At 34.7% G+C, this 23,315-nt stretch overlaps 1 protein-coding gene across 1 annotated transcript; it reads left to right on the top strand.

Annotated features, from left to right (window-relative positions):
- Window positions 1-12,059: 12,059 nt before the first annotated feature.
- On the top strand, window positions 12,060-23,155 carry LOC113492177 (protein cortex-like). Its single transcript, XM_026869526.1, has 9 exons — window positions 12,060-12,330; window positions 18,295-18,408; window positions 19,712-19,907; window positions 20,284-20,444; window positions 20,685-20,845; window positions 21,181-21,391; window positions 21,787-21,985; window positions 22,367-22,510; window positions 22,935-23,155. The coding sequence occupies exons 1-9, from the start codon at window positions 12,301-12,303 to the stop codon at window positions 23,072-23,074; spliced, it is 1,356 nt and encodes a 451-aa protein (XP_026725327.1). The 5' UTR covers window positions 12,060-12,300; the 3' UTR covers window positions 23,075-23,155.
- Window positions 23,156-23,315: the final 160 nt, after the last annotated feature.

The raw sequence follows: 23,315 nt of genomic DNA on the forward strand, positions 1-23,315 counted from the left end.
ATGTGTGCTTGCATTCAAAACGATAACTCATTTATTCTTGTGTCAGTTTGTGTTAGTCACCAGTTTACAAGACGACAACAATTGTACGAAGAGTCGTGTGAGTTCCAAAATTGTAGAGTCAAGACGCTCATTTCAAGCCTAAAATTTGTAAAAGAAATGTCTACACGACTCAATCAACTTAATAAAATATTGCATCTCCACTTAACCCTGTTAAGCCACTTAAATAATTAATGCTAACCTTATAATAAGCCAGAAAAAATATCCAACTAATTTACAAAGTGTTAACAAATGAACATCGCGACCCGTCCATAATTTGCTAACATATAAACTTACCTCTTTATAATGCTTGCCACTTTTATATCACTGGCACATATCACTGCACATTAAAAAAACAATAGCGCACTGCACTGATTCGTTTTTTGAATCACAAACTCTACATTAAAAACAATCGGACACTCAACTTTATAATTTTGGCAAAGGCGCGTCGGGATTGAGCCTGTCAGCTGTTCGCGCCATCCGCAAGGACGTTCGGTTTAAAAAATGACAGCAGTATGATATAACCGGAGGTCGTTGCACCCAAAAAGCTCTCAGCCGGCGAACCGTGAATGAACTGGTATATCGTATTTTTGTTTTTTATTTTTTTTAGTATAGGCCGAACGCGCGCGCTCTGCCCGCGGTCTCCGCAACGAATGAGGAGCCGAAGAACTATTTCAAACATCTTTTCTCTAATCCTTTTCTGCTCGTGCGCAAGTGTGCTGTCTGTAACAAGTGCCGTGGTGTGCCTAACAACGGAAGTGGGGCTGTCGTGTTTAACACAAGATTTATATATATTTAATTAATTCACTAACTCCTAACACATTTTTGACGCCGCCACCATCTATTTATGTCTTACACAATAAAATCAAAATGTTTATTACTAATTTATTCTGTTCAGAACACGTCTGTATTTTATTTTTAAATAGCTGGCGGTGCTTACTATAAAGATAAGATATATTTTAGTTCATTAGAATTATAATATGTAAATGTGTCATAATATACCAACATATTAAATCTTCGAGTCTTTAAAAAGGTTTACATTTTGAAATTATTTCTCAGTAAGTGTTCTGACATCATGTAGTGAATGTGCACTACATCTCGTTGATGTCTTTTATATGGGCGATCGTCGCCTATCACAATACATGTCATCCCTATTTCAACAATTCAGACATTTTTTACCCGACTGCCAAAGAAGGAGGGTAATGTTTTTTTTCTATTTTACATGTTTTTTTATATTTAATATTTCAATTTTTTTCGTTGGTTATAATGAATTAGCTAGTTATCACTACCATTTGCATAATCACTGGACTCAAATTGATTTATTTACACAAACTATTCATATTTAATTAGCATAAATGTAAATTATATTGTTATTTCAGTCGGAAGCTATTAATTATGCATAATCTGATTTGTGTGGCTGTAATTACCGGTATATATAATTATTATTAATTATTGTAGGTAATCGAATACTCGAGTAGTATTTTAAGGAATTCTTAAATATGATTGAACTGTTTTATAGTTATATACAATTTCTGTTGTCATCGACTAAAGAATTCAAAATAAATCCATTTTAGATAAAATAGGCTATCAATTAATAATACATTTTAACTTAATTTTTATCAATAATAAATCAAAAATGAAAACCTAATAAAGCTTATATTAACTAATATTGTTGCAACAAAAACTAAATCAGAACAATAATAACTATCATTACTAATTCACATATAAATACCTAGATGGCGTTACGTTACCATTACTAGGGTTAATAACTGCAGTTGTTAACCTCTCGCGGGTTCAGTCTTTTAATGTAGTTTAATTGCATTGTTCGATATTTTATGCCAACTAAAATATTGCTACAGTATAAAATATGTTTAGTTTTCAAATAATACAAAATATATTTTTCTTTTATATTGATATAGTTTTAAAAAATGTAAATATTAGTTTAGTTTAATTTATTGTAAAAAAAAATATTTTAATTGATTATGTATCTTGTAAATAAACTTAATATACAAAATTATCTTTAAAGTCTATACGATTTTGTAGTACAAGGCTAGTGTAACTAAATCCAAATGACTTGGAATGAAAGTTTGAGACTTGTTATCATTTGTTTTTAACATTCTGCTTAGGAGCAAATTCCTAAACGCAATGTAAAAAAATTGGTAACACGTCTAACCGAACCAGAATTCACAAAAAATATATCTTACAAATAAAAAGGTAAATGACCGGGAAAGAAGCCAGGACATCGCTTTAATGCCACTCTGCCATCACCGATGTCACTTAAATCAATGAATATTCATTATTCAGATATAACGGGACAGGCTACGACACGTTTAGCAAAATCTTGCTCGATCAATCGATAGAGCTAAAATTAATATTAACAAGTGTTCCTTTAAGCCTGTTTTATTGAAATCCTTTTAATTATATCTTTTAGATGGCGATGTATGTAGATACCGATCGGAACAACGGTTTATAGATCAGTAAACGCCAGGTAGAGTGCAGTAGGTTTGCTTTTAACAGATCTATACTGTATATGATCTATCTGTAGGTAGGTGTGAGCACAGCCTTTGAGCCGGCTTCATCGGACTGCAGTAGCAGTATTGGTAAGGATTTAAGAAGTAAACCCACTGGGGTTTGAAACTTTACCATTTAGGAGCATTTAGGAGAGGATTTAAAGATTATTCAAAACAGAAGTTCCTAAAAAAGCAGAGTGAAAAGAGTGAAGCAGTCTAGTGGTAGTCCTTCCATAGGGCGGCGGAGGGAAGCGTTTCAGGATTTTTTCTCGTAAGAGGCTCACTGCATGGCAACGAAGTGTCACAGAATACTAAGACCCTGAATTATACCAGAGAGGTGGGTGTGAGGTCCTGCTCTAAGCAATAGCTAAACTTATCGTATTACTAAGCGTTTTAAACAAACAGACGTAAATAAATACCGTAATATTGTAATACAACCAATTGCATTTTATTCATTTTAAAAATCACCTTCAATTTTTCGAAACAAAAGTGTGCTTTAAAAAAGCTATCATTGAGAGTTCATATTTCGACAGTCAACATTCTACTCTCAGATTTACTAAGGAGTATGTAATGGTTTTCCATAATTACTCTGTTATATGATTACTCTATTTTGTACAATGCTATCGTTGTATATTTCCGCTGTAATCCGACAGATGGCGTTAGTTGTTTGTAAGTATTATTATCGAGGTATATTGTTTAACACGTAAAATGGTAGGCGTACTACCTATATTTTCTACTTCTAACATCTATATTTACGTATATTTTCTGTTGAAAATACGAACTACAATACGAAAATAAATAGTTTAATTAACAAATTGATTTTTTTATTCAGGGGTTGATGATTTATTTGTATGTCCAAAGGTGTTTATTTCCTATTCACTTATACATTTAGTTACGTCGAACTAATTTTACACTCAAAAATCGAAATCAAATCAAGTTTACATTTGACGTAATTCTTTTTTCAGAAACTTATACAACGTTACAATAATGGTTTTACGTACACACTGTCAAACTATCATAAAGGCCACCATCGCCATAAATCTATATACTAATATATAAAGCTGAAGAGTTTGTTTGTTTGTTTGAACGTGCTAATCTCAGGAACTACTGGTCCAAAATTGTTTTTGTGTTGAATAGACCATTCATCGAGGAAGGTTTTAGGCTATAAACCATGACGCTGCGACTAATAGGAGCGAAGATACAATGGAAAATGTGGAAAAAAGCAGGGCAGGTATAAATCATAACTTTTATCTCCTAACCACGCGGGCGAAGTCGCGGGCAACAGCTAGTAATATAATAACACCATAAATACTCTTTAAAAATGAATATACCATACGAAGCTTGCACGTTTATTCTTATATTCCCTTTACTGAAGCATCATTTAAAGTTAAATCAGGAGTGCAATGTGGGCATTACCCAGCATTGCAATAGGAAATAATGATGACGTCAAATTGTCAGGTCCATCTGCACTGTGTTACAGTAATGGAGAAATAATTGTTGACCATTTATTGTTTAAATGAGAGGAAATATTTATTGCTTGCATATTTGCTTCACACGACTAAAATAAAGAGTATAGTTATATGTATAGACCTATTTATATGGAACTGTAATGTGTTTCTGTTGTTAAAAGAGTAAGGTCGTATCTTTAATAATATAAAGTTTATATAGTTTCTATCTCTCATGAAGGTACAGTGTTAAAGAAATTTGCAAAACAGAATTGATATAGTAGTTCTGTGATATGTGAAATTGAAGTGACTGCCAACATTTAATTATTCTAAGGCGCTGGAGTATCCCAATGATCCAAAATTCTTAAATTATCAACTAATTATAATAACGTTATGATTAAATCTTGTTCTCTTCACATATTAGAAGAGACTTTTAGTGAATTTATCAATAGTTATTAATTATTTTATTGATAGAATTCAATTGTTCTGGAACAGTTCTCGCAGTTCACAACAGATGGCGCTGCATACTGTAACAATAGTTACTATACAAATATAACTAAAGGAACGTGGTCCCACATCATATCGTAGAAAAGATTTTCCTAATTGGTTGGGACATATTTGTCTTGTGTTTTCAGTTCTTCAGTTGCAGAACTTTAAAAGGTCTGTTACAAAAAACTTGTACACTTTTTGACCAGCTTAGGTTGAGAACGAAACCATTTTAGCAGAGCTCCGCTGTTTGCCAGTCTGTTCATCGATTTAGGTAATGACGGGTTGCATCTCACGAACCGTCATAGTGTGGCGGACTAGGTGGTGTATTTCTATAGCCGCTCTAACATTTTTTTCCTTTAACTATTGGTAAGGATTCTGTTGTGAGTCTGACACTTACACTGATTTTTTTACTTATAATTAAAATTTACTATTATTATAGAATTCAATTACACATACTGAAGCGGTAGCTTTATCTTGAAATTACCGGAGGTTGATTATACACGGAGCTATAAATCCTAACAACATTTCAGAATTTCGACATCCTTGTTGCTATGCGCTAATAATCACTTCGCTTTCGCCTCAAATAGTTGCGCGTGACAGCATATATTATTGGTAAAGTTCTATTCAGGCGATTACTTGGACAGTCATTAATATAGTCCTGTGCAAAGGAACACTGATTTACTTGTGTTTGGCACGCGACGTGCTTAATCGTCTGTCCATAGCGGTTCGATGCGTCAGCTTAACTATAAACATAGCACGTTAAGTTTATCATAACTTAATCATGAGATATTGAGGCGTATTGCTGAGGTGGCGACGGTTCCCTATAGAGATTAATTGTCTGAAGTATCGTTGAGATGGTGGATAGTATCTATAATAATGATTATAGAGTTTTCTCCTTTATATGTGTACGTAACCGTATATGCCATATTATTGATGGAATAATTGTTACTTCGTGACGTGGAAAACGATTGCATTTTGTATAAATTCGGGTGAAGAGACTTTCTAACGAATGTGTTTATTCGAATACTACGTCTAAGAATTTGAAAATTAGTTATTGTGAAAAGCATATTATAATGACATACTTTTTAGGGTAAGAACAGAAATCTTTTAGTGACGCACTACTTCTGCCTGTCTGACATGAACCGTGGCAGCTAGCCAGTTGAAATTTTCACAGATTTTGTATATTTGTTGCCTCCTTAACAATATGGTATTATGGGTGTCTTTTGGGTGATAAATATATATTTTTTGGGTCCGAAAATTTACTATCACTTAACAGATTTCCTTGTCTTAAACCTATTTGAATCCTCTGTGCCGCGAGTCCAATTCGCTCTTGACCAGTTTTTTAGAAAGGCTGAGAGCTTCGGGCTCTGTGTCAGAGCTGAAAAACTTTCAGTTAGATACTTTTTTTCTTTTCTTATTTCAGGAAGCACAGACGGAATTTAGTCCCTGTATTTTTGTATAGCACTAGTTTTCATATAATTTTTTTTTTTGCTCACTATGCAGTCACGTATTTGTGTCATTGTCTTTAAGTAAGTAACCATGTTTGATCAAGCTGTTCAATTGCAGTTTAATGCGCATTCCGGATGCTTCGAGTGAATAATAAGTAATAAATGTATTTTTCAAGCGGTGCCTTTAATATAATACAGGATTGTCCCGTGGCAACATGTTTGTCTGATGCACCTGGTATAAGATACCCCATATGTTAATTCAGGTTTATAAACTATTATGTGGCAAACATTGATAATATGCTAATATAAAAAAGAGCTTTTTAGGTTTTATGCAGTATGTCGTTTTTTTTTCGCTAGAAACCACAGACACGCAATCTTTTGCACTTAATTTATTACTATTGAATTGACTAGTTACCAAGAACTGTCCAGTAAAGTAAATACTCGGTTAAGTTTAGTACTTATTACCGGTCTAAGTTTAAACGTGCCTCAGTGACAAATTCAGGCAATTAGTTCCAAAAAACGAAAACCCAGTGTCACGCTAACAGTCGAAATGTCTTAATTGAATTAATCAATTTAATTGAACCAGTTAAATAAATTGTACAATTAAATGTATTTATTTATTTGTCGTTTAGAACAAGTTGTTTCATTTATTCGAGGTAATTTGTGGTATGTAGTTGCTGTATTATTATATCATTTAAAATAGCGTTCCAGTTCGTAAAATTAATTTGACGTTAAAGAAAATCAATTATCTAAAAGAAAATTAGGGTAACTTTAAACTTTTTTTTCTATTTCTTTTTAGAAGTTTTTATTGACACAGAAGCGTCAAATTAATTATTTGGGATACCTGCGTATCACCAGGCTCTTGTAATCACATTTTCTAATAAGTATTTGACAATAATACTACTACCTACTGAATAAAGGTATTTTTCAACCTTAACCTGCCCCATTTGTCTGTTATCACATAATGCAAGGTAAAATTGACTTACCAATTCCCGATTAAGCTGAGACTCTTAATGCTTACGTATGTTGCATCAAAATACAAGAGTGTGACGATTTGTAGCTAATCTAACGTTGGAGATTGATGATGGGCACAGGAACTGCGCTAAAAAAAGCAAACAACCCTGTTTAATTCGGTCTTTTTTCATTCGTATGTATAAATATTTTGATCCCAAAGGCAAGAAGCAAACTGACAAGCTGTTTGTTTTGTTAACAATGTTTGCCACAGAATAGTTTATAACTTAAATTAACATAAGGGATATCTCTTACCAGGTGCATGAGACAAGCTTGTTGTGACTGGACAATCCTGCATAATGAAAGCAAGCAAGCAAGCGTTTAAAAAAATATATTTATTACTTAATATTCACTCAAAGCATCCTGAATGGGCATGAACCATATAGTTAAACGACTCTTAATAAAACATCGTAAACTACCAAAGCGCAATGACACAAAATACGTGACAATTTCATCAGCCATTTCAAATACCAAGCGGCTTAAAACTTGTACTTTGTCATTATTTAATTACAGTTTTCGTTGTTTCGTATACATTGCTGTGTTATTAAGAAGGCGGGGTCCTGTGTTGTGAACAGCTGTAGTGAGCGCTCGTACAACTCGAATTTCTCATAACTGTTGTATAATAGTAGGGTATTATGTCCCGAATGACAATTCAATTATCAAGTTAAGTTGTTTCTGAATACGAAAATGAGAAATGGTTGGTGCGGCTGTGTGTGCTGAATTATGAGTGTTCTTTTTTTTTAAAACACTGGACTTAAAAATATATATGTAAATATTTAAACTTACATACATTTAAGTAAAAATAGATAAACAGTTTACCTAATAACAAAAAATAAAAGAATTTGCTTCAGATCGTTTTAAACAGATCTTAGATGCCAATTACATTTTTTCCACCCAATATCAAACTAAATGGTTGACTCTAAATTTAAATCATACAAACTACAAATGACTGTTAAGAAACGAAAAAAAAAATGTTTTAATACTTAGAATAAAGAACATTTGACAAAAGTAACCAACGCCATCTATTGCGTCACACGTGAACTACTTGGAGAACTTCGAGGCGCATGAGTTGCTAATGGATGCAAGCACTAGCTAGCTACAGTTAGTCTATAGCTTCCTATCTTTGTTCAGAATATCTCGCCTTAATGCACCAATATAGTGATAGCAGAAGTCTTTTTTTCCTAAAAAATTTGGTTTGATGCGGATTTATAATATTCAATTTTGGTATTGTTATTTAGTACAAAGAAGTTTCATTACTTATTAAGGTAAGGACGTGTGTCAAAACAATTAGTGGTAGAAAATGCATATAAAAATACTGTGATTTTAATGAATTATTCTTTAAAAAAATAGCCCAGAACAGAGACAGGATTTGGAAGAGGCCTTTGCCGAGCAGTGGGCTAGATAAAAAAGAAAACAATTTTTTTATTTTATGCCTTTGGATATTCGAATACCAAGACTATTCAAGCGATTAGCGCCATCCAAACTCATAGATTTTAGGTAATTAAACTCGCATCTTTTGCGACTAAATTTCTGTCAGCATGCACCAGTCTTACATTTATCCTACCTTTCCTTTATCATGAACATGAAGTTGACAATGCCAAGATCTTTTACGATCCATCAAGATTTGTCACAAAGACATATCATAGGCAAGACGGTCTCACGCAAGTTTTGGCTAAATCCTGTTTAGTGGCCATGTTTGAACCTACTGCGCATGCGTGCTGAACCTGCGTGCCATCTTATCGCACTCATATTTGTCAACGGATATAAGGTTAAAGTCAAGTTTATTTTATTTTTAAAACCTTTATGAACCGTTACATTGACTATTCTTAATAGGCAACTGGGTTTTAACTAGTTAAATACGAAAATTCTTAACTGGTGGCAAAAATCAACTTAAAAGTGCGTTGGTAACACTTTCAAGTGCCAATAATGTGCCAAACGGCTAGATCTTATTGATAAAATGTATGTTTGGTAGCTGATACTATTTATGAACACCTATTCCAACAACTCACTCATATTTATTTGTCAGCCAATCGATTAGAATTGGTTAGCAGTGTTGTGTCTATAATAGCATAAATCTCTAAACAGGAATAGAACAACTTTTACAATTTACACCAAATTAGATAAAAATACTGAAAACTTCACATTCATCCGTGGTCTCTAAAACACAACAATACAGTTCAAAACAACCAATAACTCTGGGTTATATAACCCACAGTCCCACACCACGCTTCGCCTGCAATCTGACACCAATTAATAATTCCTATGAGTGACAGAAGAGCACAGAGATATATTCGTTTATCAGTTATACGCGGTCAGAATCTGGTGTCGGTAACTACTGATTTACTATTGGTCGGCACGCGAGATATACACATACACACAGACAGAAATATATTTAGGTGTACCTATAGTTGTGGATGTTACAGGCACCACACAAAGATAAGTCTTTAATTTTGGAACTAAGCTTGGCTATCGAAAGGCTGTGAAATTTTTATAAGACTAATGCGAATTGTATTAAAAGGATTCAGTTGTGGTATTTTTATATGGAGAAATATTGAATAAGAAAATAAAACTGTTTCAAGTTAGGGTCCAGTCTACCATAACCCAGTAAAGCAGTCAAAAGCAAATGGTTATAGTCAACTTTAGTAGGTAGTCTCGGAGTGGAGTTGAGGTTCTATGTACGGTTATGTTTGCACAAAGGTACTTATGTGACTTCAAAGCTATAATAATATGAAACTTTTTGAATTAGTCGATGACGCAACTGACAAAGGATGAAACAAAAACTCGCGAGGAAACATGCGATTGCAAATATTGAAATCTGAACGCGTCCCCATCAACCGTGAACTCTCAAACCTTGCATATATGAAAAGAACCCTGTGCCCAACCGAGAGACATTCATAATCTAGAATTATTTTAGTCTCAAAAAAAATTAAAAAAATTCTCTTAACCTTTCCTAAACCGTTTGTTTTTCGTTTTGCAACTGTTACTCTGAGAGGTTTTAAGTTTAACCCAGTTTCGCATGCAACATGTCTACCTCAAAAGGTTAATTAGAGATCAAAATATTCGACCGAAAATTGCTCACGTGATCAGACCTTATTAAAAACTTAGAAATAACTCAATTACTTTGACAGGTTTCATGAAGTGCAATTGACTTGGTTGTTTTTTTTTTTCTTTAAATGTGGGCACAGGCGTGGGTTAGTCCAGACTGGTTTTGACACAGTAGCGGTCTGCTCCAATTGAGCTCTTGATATTTATAATTAGTTGATCGAAGGTTATAATTAATTGGGCTTATTTTTTAAGAGAAAACAGATATTTTTAGGTTTATTTTAAATGTCCTTTAGAAATGGCGTTGAGTAGAAGTTATTTTTTATTTGCTTGAAACTAAAATATCATGCATTAATTGGAATATTTTTGTTTTTTTTCGTCAATTTACACGCCATAAGTTACTCATAAACTTGACGCTGACAGCTTTTATATCCAAAGCAGTTTATTTTCTTAGATATTTAACCACTAACCTTAGCTATCCATACAAATACTGCAAATTTTTTTTCGACTTCAGTTATATTGGTATTAAGAGTCAAAAGTAAACTCAAACCTGTAAAATACACAATCATAAGAATACCATACTTTTTTGAAGATGTATTTGGACATAGATCAGCAGACCAAGTTACAAGTGTAACTTGTACTTAAATATTGTCATTTCAACGAAAATTTCGAATAACAAACAAGCAATATGAACCCACTTATCGACAGGGTGATAGCTAGTGTAACCACACGTCCGAATTTGAACAACACTGTCCCGTTTTATATTTACTAGTCCCGGTTCCCTAAAATGAACTCTGTGAGGCAAAATTGACACATTTTTCTTTATATAGGTCGAAAATTCATATTAAAGAAAGTTTAACTAAGATTAAACGTATTTTGACACATTAATAAGGACATATCTGAAACAACCGTTCCTTGCCTCCGAAGATTTTGAGCCAAATAAGGATTTTTTCATAGACTACCTGATAATTCACATGAAAAGACCAACGTCTGAATTATAATAAAAATATAATGGTCACCTTAGTGATACCGCCTCTTAAAGTTCTTACCATAGCCTTGTACGTGTGAGAGAGAGAAAGAACGGTACACGGCGTATAGCTGCGTCTCACTTCTACACCTGTAAGCTTGAACCAGAACCTTGATCAGTAGTAAATTAATTATAAAATCCTCAACTTAATTAAAGTCTATATGTTACGGTTATGTCAATTTTCCCCCATCAATCAAGGGAAGAAAGGTTAATTGCCTTGTAAATTCCCTGCTTAAGCTGTCACGATCCATCACCCACTAAGATGCGGTATTGGCACCTGTTTCACTTTACTCAGACTTGTCGTCTTACATAGTATTTAATAAGCACCACCTAATATCAACTCTGGTAGTAAAACTGTTGCCGCTGTGCAAGCGAGATGGCATGCTATACAGGTGACTGTGTCTCTTTCACTGTAGTAGGCTCCCAGTAGACCCCCTTGGAGAACCTAGGACTTGACAGTTGGGAGTGACATATTATTTGTTTTGAAACTGAAAATAAAAACTACTAAAATATTGGTCTCCTATTGAGAATAATGAAACTTACTAAGCTAGGTGCATATATTTGATTGTATTATACTTTTTCTTTTTCTCTTTCTCGTTCAATCCCTATGGCAGTATTACCTAAATCAAAAACTTCTACAATAACAAGAATTCCTAAAAACGAAATTGAAACATTGCTATAACGAAACTGGCCAAAAATATTTCTTCATAACTGTGTAATAAAGAGTTAAAAACAAAATCCGAAACCCCACTTCTTAAAACTTCCTATTAGTGACGTAATCGATTTTAACTGCAAAAATATTTAAGTAATTGAAATATGAAATACATTTCATCTGCACTCACAGAATGTCTATACTTCTATACTAATATATAAATCTGAAGATTTTGTTTGTTTGTTTGTTTGAACGCGCTAATCTCAGAAACTACTGGTCCAAATTGAAAAAATATTTTTGTGTTGAGGAAGGCTTTAGGCTATGAACCATCACGCTGCGACTAACAGGAGCTAAGATATAATGGAAAATGTGAAAAAAAACCGGGCAGGTATACCTAAATCATAACTTATATCTTCTACCCACGGGGACGAAGTCGCGGGCAACAGCTAGTGGCTTTATAAGTGAATTTCTTAGTCTACAACAAACATGAAACAATTGAGGGTAAAACAAAATAACTCTGAAGGCAACAGTTATTTTGAACCGAATACCTCAGTTTGAAATTACCAATGTTTGTGAAACAGTAATTAAGTTTTAAAACAAAAGAATAAAGTGAATATTCTTTGAAAATTGTGTGAATATCATGAATAGATCAACATTTGGTAGGAAATCTGTGAGTAAATTGTTTATTTTTTTTTAACATAGGCCTACAGCTAGTTGCAAATTACTTATTGATATAGTGTCTGGACATATTTAGTTTTGTTGGACTGCAATAATTATCCTTGAATGATTTTTATTGAACACAAAAAAATAATTATCGCATTATTATTTTTTTATAAACACGAACCTCCAAATGTCTTATTGCATTGGCTTTTAGTAATTTATATTCACTCAACTCACTCAATATCCAATTTCGAACGAATCTTTACTAGGACTTTTTGTTGGAACTATCAACTATCATTTTCACGGTGTACTTTATTTAACCCTGTTAACACCCCAGCCTTAAAAATGATACAAATTCATGGGAACTTTAAGGGAACATTCTCACATAAGTATATTAATTCAAAAAGGACTTTTTAGGTTGTGAGTTCATCGGCTTGGACTACATTTAACAATAAAATAATGGCGTTGAAAGGTTGATTAAAATATAGGAATTTACTTGAACATCATTATCGAGCAATTAACCACATTCTGCTTCATAACTTGTCCCATAATCCATGTTTACAATAAGCTCAAATTGATCAGCGCCACTTGCGTCATGATTGTGATTGATCGACGACTGTCCGGACTAGTTAGCTTCGAGCTGCAAATACATTATCTATCTATATACATATAAGAAAATCGTAGAAAACTGAAATCTGTTTTTAATACTTTACTTACTTTAGTACCTAACAATAATTGGTGTGTATTCTACAAACAATACCCAATCCAACAATTATTTAAAATTTTCTGCTTGTCTGTATGAGCGAGTGAGTGCAGTAGCTTATCGGATTCAGTTGCCTTTCTTTGATATATTGTGTTAAAGCTTGACTTAACATTTGCTTGCTATTTCAATTTAGAGATTCACGTATATTTGTTCAAAGGTTTATCTATAAAATTCTGCCGAAACTCACTTTTCGGACGAAGTCGCTGGCATAGCTAGTCTAGTAGCATGGTGACTAATGCCAAACCACCGGTACCAAAATACCGTATATTAAATAGAGCTGAAGTTTCTGCGTAGCCTGTGAGTCACATACGAATATTTTGACTAACAGTTGCTACTAAATACACGTTTATGACAATGGGAAAATCGCAGTTCATACTTTAAATAAATATCAATTCTGTGTAGACCTGAGGGATTTGCGGGACGCCTTTGTCCAGCATTGGGACACAGAAAGCTTGATAAAAATAAAATCGTCGTCAATCATTAGGTACGCACCAAATTGTCATGACCTGGTTGAAAATTGTATGACAAGAAAGCTATTTCTTTTTCGCATTTGAGTTTTTATTTCTTGATGAACGGTGTTACTTGTTAAAGGCACATAAACGAAATTTAAAGAAAAATAAGATTTTAATACTGAATTACCTCAGTAACCAACATATACGCAGATAATTTTGTCCCTATAAAATGTTCATAATTACAGTTAGAACCAATTGTAAATGCTTTAATAAGTTTTACAAGCTCAGTAGATAAGGGCTTATGGAATGCAAAAACGCCCCCTCTTACGTCACCCCTGAGCCACATAGTGAGCAGTCACTCCCGTAACGGATTGCAGACGAGGAAGTTTTTCACCACATTATTAGGAGGGACTGTCTGTTGCTGAGGAGTTCCTGTATCCGTACTATACTGGATAAACTTACCTTACTAGAGAAACTATGTCTGGAAGTACGAGGAATACGTATTGATTTGTTTCTACATGACAATATACATATATTCACTTTCGCGTTGATTATATTAATAATAAAAAATACGGGAATTGTATAACGCGTAGGCCTGCCTGCTCGTGATCACGGTCGGTGTAACCTGGTCGAAAAGACAAGCTAAAATCAAGGTAGAATTTGCGTTAAGCCCCGTATTCTTTATTGTTATATTTTCGGTCCACTCCACTTTTACATAAGGGCTCTCAAAAGTCGTATGATTGAGGTCATTATCAAGTTTATGAAAGACGAATATTCCACTGAACGGATAGCCGAGAGATAGCCGGTTGAGAGCGCTACGCGCAACCCACACCACACGCGACTCTTGCCTCGGGTTTGAACCTTGCGTAGGAGAAGTATTGTGTGTGATCCACAGAAGCTTGTTCCGAGTGTGGGTGTCTTGGTTTTGTGCTTGTGGTTTTAATCCGTGTGCGGGAGTCTTATTTAAAAAAAATCTCCTTCAACACTATTACGTTAAAAAAGGTTGTTAATTCCCTTCAACATAGGGATTAAATTCCTGAGTGCAGGAGACGTATTTAATAAATCAATATGTTCGAAAAGGTCAAATCAATGTTACAAATTAAGAGCTTAACTCAGAACTAGACATGTGGTATCATCTTACAGAATATATAGTTGAAAATGAAACAATTTTATGTAATTCCCTGCAATAAAGGACTCAAAATTGCCAAAATATAACTCTTTCATATTAAACCTGTAAATACGACTGATTGCGTTTTTAATTGCGATTGTAAATACGATTGATTAATAATAATAATTAAAAACGCATTTGGACTATAATAAACATTATTTGCAAGAATATAACAAGCAGGAATCGACCTTATGGCAATAAAGTTAACTCTCGTTATTGCTGTGCCATTTGGTCAATTCGATCAATAGCGTTTAGGGATGTAGGCTGGTACGGACTTGGTATTACCCTTACAGCATTAATAATAAACCATTAATAGATAAGATCTTAGAAAATAATTATTCTTAAACCATCCTTGTTATTTTACAATTAATTATCATTAAAATTATATGAATAAATGACCATATTGCATGAGCCCTTATGTAATGTAGGTCTATGCATATGGTAGGTTGTATATAGTAGGTCTCAATTCTTCTCTATTTTTTTATGTTAATATAGGTATTATGTACCTTAGAACCTCAGACTGGGTAAACTGATTATGTTAATTCTCTTATTAATTTTACGTAAAATAGCTAGTTTTACGAAGTTTAATCTAGTTTTTCTCAGTAGTTTTCATTTGAAGTTGTGTGTTTTGTGGTTGAAATTAATCCCATAAACAACTAAATATCTTGTTGAATATACTATATCATACACCAACTGAGCAAGTAATAGACCATCCTAGTGCCCTTGAGATATACAAAAACATTTGACGTGCAGTGTGGTTGTTTTCATCAGGCGATGTCTGTGTAATGGACACCTACGACTCGACTTAGTTAATAGCTGATTAAATTAATGTACAATCGTCTGCAAAATGCCTGAGAAACTTTTGAAACTTGCTTTCTCGGGTGTGAAAAGAAATGTGTCTGTCTTTTTACCAGTTTGGTATCCAGTCCAGTTTTAATATGTAGGGAGTGATGTCAAAATGCGTTATTGCTGTATTCGAAGGTAACATAAATCCTGAACTGAAAATAAAAGTCACCATACTCCTCCAAGGACGGTTTGACCGATTTTTATAAATTTTTTGTAGATCTGAAAATCCTCTTCTTTGCATTTTGACCTTAATATATTTTATTACCTATTAGTGATACACATTGTCCACCCCTTATCTTCTCTCTAAAACAAATGTATATGGCAAAACTGATTAGCTAATAATTTATAAGACTTACACTTTTCTCTGAGTTATAAGCAAGTCCGTATTTTATTAACTCGACACAGTTTTAATGAAAACTTTCAAGTATGTCTAAATCCCTTTTCTCAAACGGCTGTACCTTCATCCTCGCACCATTTCTTGTCAGCTATTCCAAGAATAATTAATACCAATTTACATGACTTCGTACAATTAACGCGTAACAAAACACACTTAACACTCGAGACATATTTAATTGGGTTTTTTGATGGTAAACTGCACGCTCTATCTTTTTCCATTATATTTTCAAAACAAACGAAGATGGTCATATAGGATAAAAAGAACTCGTAATTAGTTCCTTCTGCCTGATGCCTCATATAATAATCCCTATTATGTGTGAATGCAGTAAAATGCTTGCCATTAGCAAGTGATGAAAAACGTAGTGATTGAAATAGTCTAGAGATCCCTCGAGGGGTTTCCCTACGGTGGTCCCTTCTAGATGAGTGTTTTGTGATTGTACATACATACTACATACTGTTGAACTATTGTTTGTATCGTTGAAAATTTTCTTATTGTTTACCTTTTGCCTGTTAATTAGTAAGGATTCGTTGGCGGAATTGAATTCAATAAGGATTTTTTAATGTAAAGATTTTTTCATTTCAGCCATATGTTACTGAACTTTTATACAGCCAGTGTGATTAAAACTTACACGTGGGAATATTTAATTTATTAAGAGTTGGACACGTAGTTCGTTTAAGACTTTATAATTTGGTGTCTTTCCTTAATGGACTTTAGAATAATTTGAAGAAGGATCTGACCTCGTAGCCAAGTTGCATTTCTATAGTTGCTAGCGTTAATGGCAATTACGTAAATTTTAATAAACGACATTTCGTTTTCTTTTAGTGTAGTGACATAGACCTGTCATTTTTTTACATACTAGTGTTTCCTATCAACGCTGACGATTGACAAAATTCGCGACAAGGTTCGTCTCAGGGATATTTGAAGAGTGCACAAATAATTGCAACGCTTTGCTATACACCGAAACGCAGGTAACGAAGCACGGCGTTTTAGGCTTAGTCAATAACTTTCTGACATCATCTGTTTCTTCCTCCGAGATACCAGGTTTATCTACTAGGATATCCCAACCCCTCCCACTTAAAAAAGGGTCCCAAAACATGTTATTAAAAAACCGATACAGGTTATGTTTGTAAATAAAAACAAAATATTCAGAAAAATAGCAGTGAGATGAGATGTAATAATTATTTTGATGGTTCGTAAAGATTCTCGACTTAAAGCATTTTGTCTGTGAAATAGTTGTCAAACTTCGAAGTTCACACCTTCATTAGTGATCACCGACACAGATTCACTTGCACTATATTGGCTTAAATGAATAGGTTAATTTAATTATATGAACTTATTTATTTAACAATTTATGTACACAGAAAATTTACATGAAAATGGGATATGACAAAACATGTACAAAGGTACTGCTTATTTCTATAAGAAATCTAGAACTTAGAACTTAGCTGAAGCTAATAAGTATTCAATATTCCATTTAGTGTTTGGGAGGGGAATAATGCTTTCAATGAAATTGGTGTTAAAAATTCAACGAATCTTTATCACAATATGATTAAGATACATACCGACCATACAAGTAAGATCTCCCTCGGTTTCGAGTAAGCCCTGCCATTTTTTTTTGCAAATTCCTTTTGGTTTTGATCTTGAACCACTAGGTACGTATTTTTCGTTTTTGATATATTTTATTATGAATATCATCTTTATTTAAATTTGTTTAATGGCTTTGTAGAAATCATATCTTATGCTATCAAATGTTGCGATCTATTTTGGTGATAAAATTTACGAGATTCACTGGTTTTGCAAATCAATACAGATTTGTTTTTCATACTTTATTCGGTGACAATTTCTCCGTTTGTAATCAAGATTTGGCTTATTAATATCATAATTGTTTTAACTGATTATAATTGTTTAGAATTATCAATAGATATTATTGATGAGAAATGTAAAAATAACAAAATTTTAAATTATATTTTTTTATTTTTTATTTAAATATCATAGATTAAAAAAAAAGTTTTTAAATCTTTTTCTTTAAAAATAAAACTGGTCTTCGGAACTCCACTTCACAAGCCGTCTTCGCACTTGACCCAAGCATTAACCAACAAAACACAGAAATTGATAAATACTAATCGGATAGCGTACCTCGGCTACTCACTCGACTGACCATTTTCTGAGAAGCTCATGCCAGTGCGCACATTCCCAGAAAACGTTCGATCGTCCGCGGAAAGCCCATTATCCATTCCATGTATGTTTTACTTGGTTTCTGAGTATTTCGTCCAATGTTACGTAGAAAACTAGTTATGTTTCGCAGTAGCGCTCCCGTGATGTTCGCTGTAAAAACCTTCTGTTTACAGTTGAATGGGCAGCGACCCCGGGTGGATAGGTTCATAGCTCCACGAGATCACTTCCCGGGGCTCTGCAGGAGGATGACGTGGGCTGTCCGGGAGAAGACCGCCGATGACGTTTGGGTGAGTCTCAATATATTTAATGATCAAGTAAGTGACCTCGACCTCCCGTTCGGAGTCCCGACGAAATATTACAGAAAAATGTTACATGGAAAGGGATTCGCCTTTCTATGTAACATTTTCTGTAATTGATGTGAAAATTCCAATGTTTAGCTATCTGACTTGATGAGATTCAGCCTGGTAACAGACGGGCGGAAGGGCAGGGGCATATAACTCCAAAACTCATAACTTTCGATTTTTTGAATATGGATGCAAAAACTTGTATATTTAATTTAGGATAGCTTATGTATTTATAATGTAAGTTTTCAGAATAGTGTAAACGACGTGTGTGTTTTCCGTATCAGTTTGTGGTGATCCATAGTTGAGAGAAAAAAAAGAGACTTTATGTTAATCTAAACAAAGTGTCATTTCGGTTGTGTCGTGAAAATCCCTTTTGGGAATTTTAATTATTATATTTAATCATATAAAATTGACTACAAAAGTTTAAAATATATTTGTCAACAGCGCGTAGATAAACGTTATATTTTTTTATCAACAGATGATATTCTGGTGGTTCGTAATATTATTCCCGCTTCATTTGTAAGTCAATTAAAAGTTAACACCTTCTTGTATTTACACTTAGCACCCTTAAGTACGCATTTGCTAAAGTAGCAAAAAATAACGTTTTAACGCACAAAACATTAATCAAGTTCTACATTTTAACAGACACCTTATCCTAAACACCTTTTAAAGTTAAGATAGTATTGAGAAATGCATTAAAATTGCGGGAAAACAGGTTAAAAGTATGTATGAATTAAAAATCGTAATAAACTGTGGAGCTTGTTGTGAAGCTTCTTCATAGCGTATAGCACTTAGGCAGCGGTGAAGGACGGGCTTTGCGGTTTGCTGTTCACAGATATATTTTTTGTACGAACACGTTCATTTTCATCGTCATCATCAAATTTAGGTATTGGGGCTTTGTTTGCGTAGCCTCTTTCTCGGTCCGTTGCCATCTCTTTTACTTCCTTTCATGTTCTCAACCTTCAGTTGTATTTCTAGTGCTTTGTCTGTCTCGTGTTCTTATCTGTCCTTGAAGCATTATTCATTAGTAATAAAAAAGTCATGATGTACAAGGTGTACCTATCATGTTGCTGCTCTCATTACTATTCGTTATTCTCTTTTTTTTATTTAGCAATTACTGTCCCACTGCAGGCCAAATTTTTTCCACTCTAGTCTATTTATTGCTTTTTCTTTCTATATTTTCTTACATCTTAAAAACCTTAAATGTACAATAATTCTCAAATCACATTTCCATCCTTCTTTCCAGTATACAAAATACCTGCAGCAGAAAAGATACGCGAACTATTTAGACGAGGCCTTCGGTCTGGAGCCGATGAAGCCGGAGCCCTTGAAGCAGGATGAGGAGGAGGCGGTGCAGCTGTGGCCATGCGTGCCGCGGAAGCGGAGCTACCTATCCTCAGCTGATAGCATCCTGGACCTGCCTACATATAGCTATGCCGCCTGTACGGTGTTTTTTTTCTTGATAGTGACTAACTAGTCTAACTTATCGTACTTCGGAGGATGGTTAAGGGGGGGGGGGGGGAAACTTGAGACAAACCACTTTGATTTTGATTCTTGAACATTAATGTCGCTTATGTAGCCCCGTTTTAAGACACTTATTTCATATTGATTTACGAAAATGCAAAGTCGAAAAATTAATTAGTCGTTCATCCGTCATTGCTAAAATTGGGTCTTTCCCATTTAGCTTTTGGATGCACATCCAAAACTTCAGGTTATATATTAGAATAAGAAGATCACATTTATATGTAAAACGATAAAAGAGATAAATAAGCAAATCAGTATAATTTTCTCTTCCCTTAACCATATTTCTCCTGTCAGTTCCAGAGCTCCTCGACTGGTCTAACGACAACATACTAGTGGCAGCACTCGGCAGGAACTACCACAAGTGGTCGTGGAGGACGCAGAGCCTCATCAGCCAAGGGTTCACTGAGGACCACATACACTGCTGCAAGTTCGATCCAAAGGGAAAGCTGCTTATAGTCTGTATCTTATGAATTGATTGTCTTTAGAAGAAATATTATTTTTTACCAGGAATTCGACATCATCACCCTAAAATATGATATGAGTGAAACAAAAATGAGAAAAGTTTTTAATTTTATTTCAAATCATCAAATTCTTCCAGCATGAGATACTTACGGACAGAAACATGAAAAATGTTCTCTGGGCCAAATTCACGAAATATTAAGATTGTTTATATGTATTATGAAACTTGTTTACAGCTAGGTACAGACTACAAAACGGTGGAGGTACACGACAACGCCCAGAGCAAGTGCGTCGCGAAGAACACCTGTCGATGTGAGGAGGGGACGCAGTACCAGCAGGGACACGCCTGCTCTATCACGGCTATGGACTGGAGTCCTACTGGGAACTCCTTTGTCATGTAAACAAATCGAATGTATAATTTTATGATGATTATAGTGTCTAAACACTTTTATCCTGAGAACAATAGCGAATCAAAATTGACTGTATACATTTCTCTACCATTTATTGGTGGTATAATTTATTTAAGATGTTCATAATGATAAGTGCAAAAACCCCCTTTAAGGTCTTTACACATTTACATTTAAAAGATCCGAATTATTGAAATACAGCTTTTGCATGTTGACAAGGATTTTTACTCCCTGCCTAGCGATTAAATTTAAGACACAATGTAACATTATGATGTCTTTTCACTCCATCACACCATACCGCTTACAATAATCCTTCTTCCACCAGCGGCTGCTCCCACGGGACATTAAGCTCGTTCACGCGCAACGCACGAGCCATCAGCAGCTGCAACGCGAACCGCAACGCCATCTTGGTCGCGAGGGTGTCTCCAGACGCCAGGTACGTCACGGCGGCTGCTGTCAACGATGATGACGTGCTGGTGTTCACGTGGCCCGGGTTACAGCTGTTCTCCAGTCTAAAGTCGGATTGGACTATTAAGGTTTGTGTTTTAGTCTTGTTAGATAACTTTTCCCAAAAGTGTAGCTAACAAAAACCGATGAGGAGAAGTTAAAAATAGTTTTAGTATCCAGAAAGACGTTTTCAAAAAACCAAAACGACGACTGTTGTACTACGTCTTTAACATTTTACTATGAAAACGTAATAAGCCTAATAAATAAGAAGAAAAATAGAATAACTTTACCTTGCTACTCTCTTTGACACAGTCTGTTTTCTATTTTTTTGTATAGAAAAAAAATGAGAACTAAGATATTTTAACGTTATGTTGACGAGGTTTCCGAGACATTCAAAGAATATGCACAAAGACACTCAGAATCAGGTCAGACCTGATCCACTCGGCCATACATTCCTTTTTAGGACTATCCTTTACCATTACAGGCACTTACATGGCATCCCTGGCGCAGTGCCCTGCTCGGTATCGGAGCAGTCACATCGAGCCTGAACGCTCGCGTGGCGCTGTGGGACGCGCCCACAGGGAAGGTGCGCAAGCGGACCCTGGGCAGGAACCACTACAGTCTGGACGCGATGCTGTTCAGCAAGAGAACTGGCGAGCTGGTGCTCAGCCTATGGAATACAGGTTAGTTGTTAGAACTTTTGTTAGGTTACAGAGTAATTACTTGGAACTTAACCTATGTAAGCTATAAGGATGACACACTAACATGAGAAAGTAAAAAATATTTTATGGATGCTTAACATTATCAGATAACATACGTAACTGATAATTTAAAACCTAATCTCGAACAGAAAGAACTTATCCTGAAATAATGTATAATAGATATTCTTGATAAAAAAATATTAAGTAGCACCTTAAAGTCGTTAAAAATTTCATTAAACGTAATCATTTACTTTTTTTGCTTAATTAATTTCAATTACGCCTCTTCGAAGAACGGGCAAATTATTATCAACAAAAAAAGTTCACCACTCGTAGATCAGTTGCTTAAGAAGCTATATGTTACAGACAGGGAGACGTCTGCGCCTAAGACTTGCTCTCAGCTGGTGGTGATGAGCGACCCCGACACGGTGGTGGACCAGTGGGGGGAGGGACGCTCCGGTCTCGACCGCGTGCGGACCATGGTCTTCAGCCCCGATGGAACCAAACTTGGTAAGGCTAAGTGAGAAGTAGTTGACTGCATGAGCTACGCGTACTGTTAGACTTAGTGAATAAGTTATTCAGCCTTCTTATAGTATGGTTGTTTTAGAGCGTGTCATGAGAATGAATCCGCCCGTTGATCTCTGAAGTTGTCGAAAGGATTGCCAGGGCACAAATAGTAATATAACAAGGGTGGGTTTTAGTTAGTAAAAGTCTGAAACTTCCCTCCACTCAACTTAAAGCTGGAGAAGTCAGGATTTCTTTAAAAAAACTAAAAAAACATTCTGGAAAAAATACGTCCGACGTATTGTTTTATTTGTCATTTTAATTTAGTTCTTGGATACCGTTTAAAAATAATCTGGTAATAACGTCGATATTTAGTGTCGTCGATTTAAAGCATCTATTTGTCATATCCTTTTTCTTATTTCCTCATCAGCAACAGCGACAGCAGACGAAGACCTGATCATCTGGAACTTTCTCCCAGAGGACAAAAGAAAAAGAAAAAAGTCTTGCAAGAAGTTCTCGGCGATACCTGTGTATTTAGACAAGGCCACTAGTGGAGTCTCCTTAAGATAGTCTTATTATGTATTCTTATTTATTGCTATACCAGTGCTGGATCTTGTTATAAATTTGTTTATATGGAAATAAATTTTATTTGATATTAATATATAAAATATGTGTTTGCATTTTTATAGCGATTTGTGTACTTAATATTCAACCAGAGCAATCACATTTTTTTCTTCGATCTGCCTCTCAGACTTAGAGCCCATTTAGACGATACGGGAAATATCGTGCAAGTTGTAATGCATTGCTGGCG

Source organism: Trichoplusia ni, chromosome 3 (assembly GCF_003590095.1).
Source record: "Trichoplusia ni isolate ovarian cell line Hi5 chromosome 3, tn1, whole genome shotgun sequence".
Taxonomy (NCBI): Eukaryota; Metazoa; Arthropoda; class Insecta; order Lepidoptera; family Noctuidae; genus Trichoplusia; species Trichoplusia ni.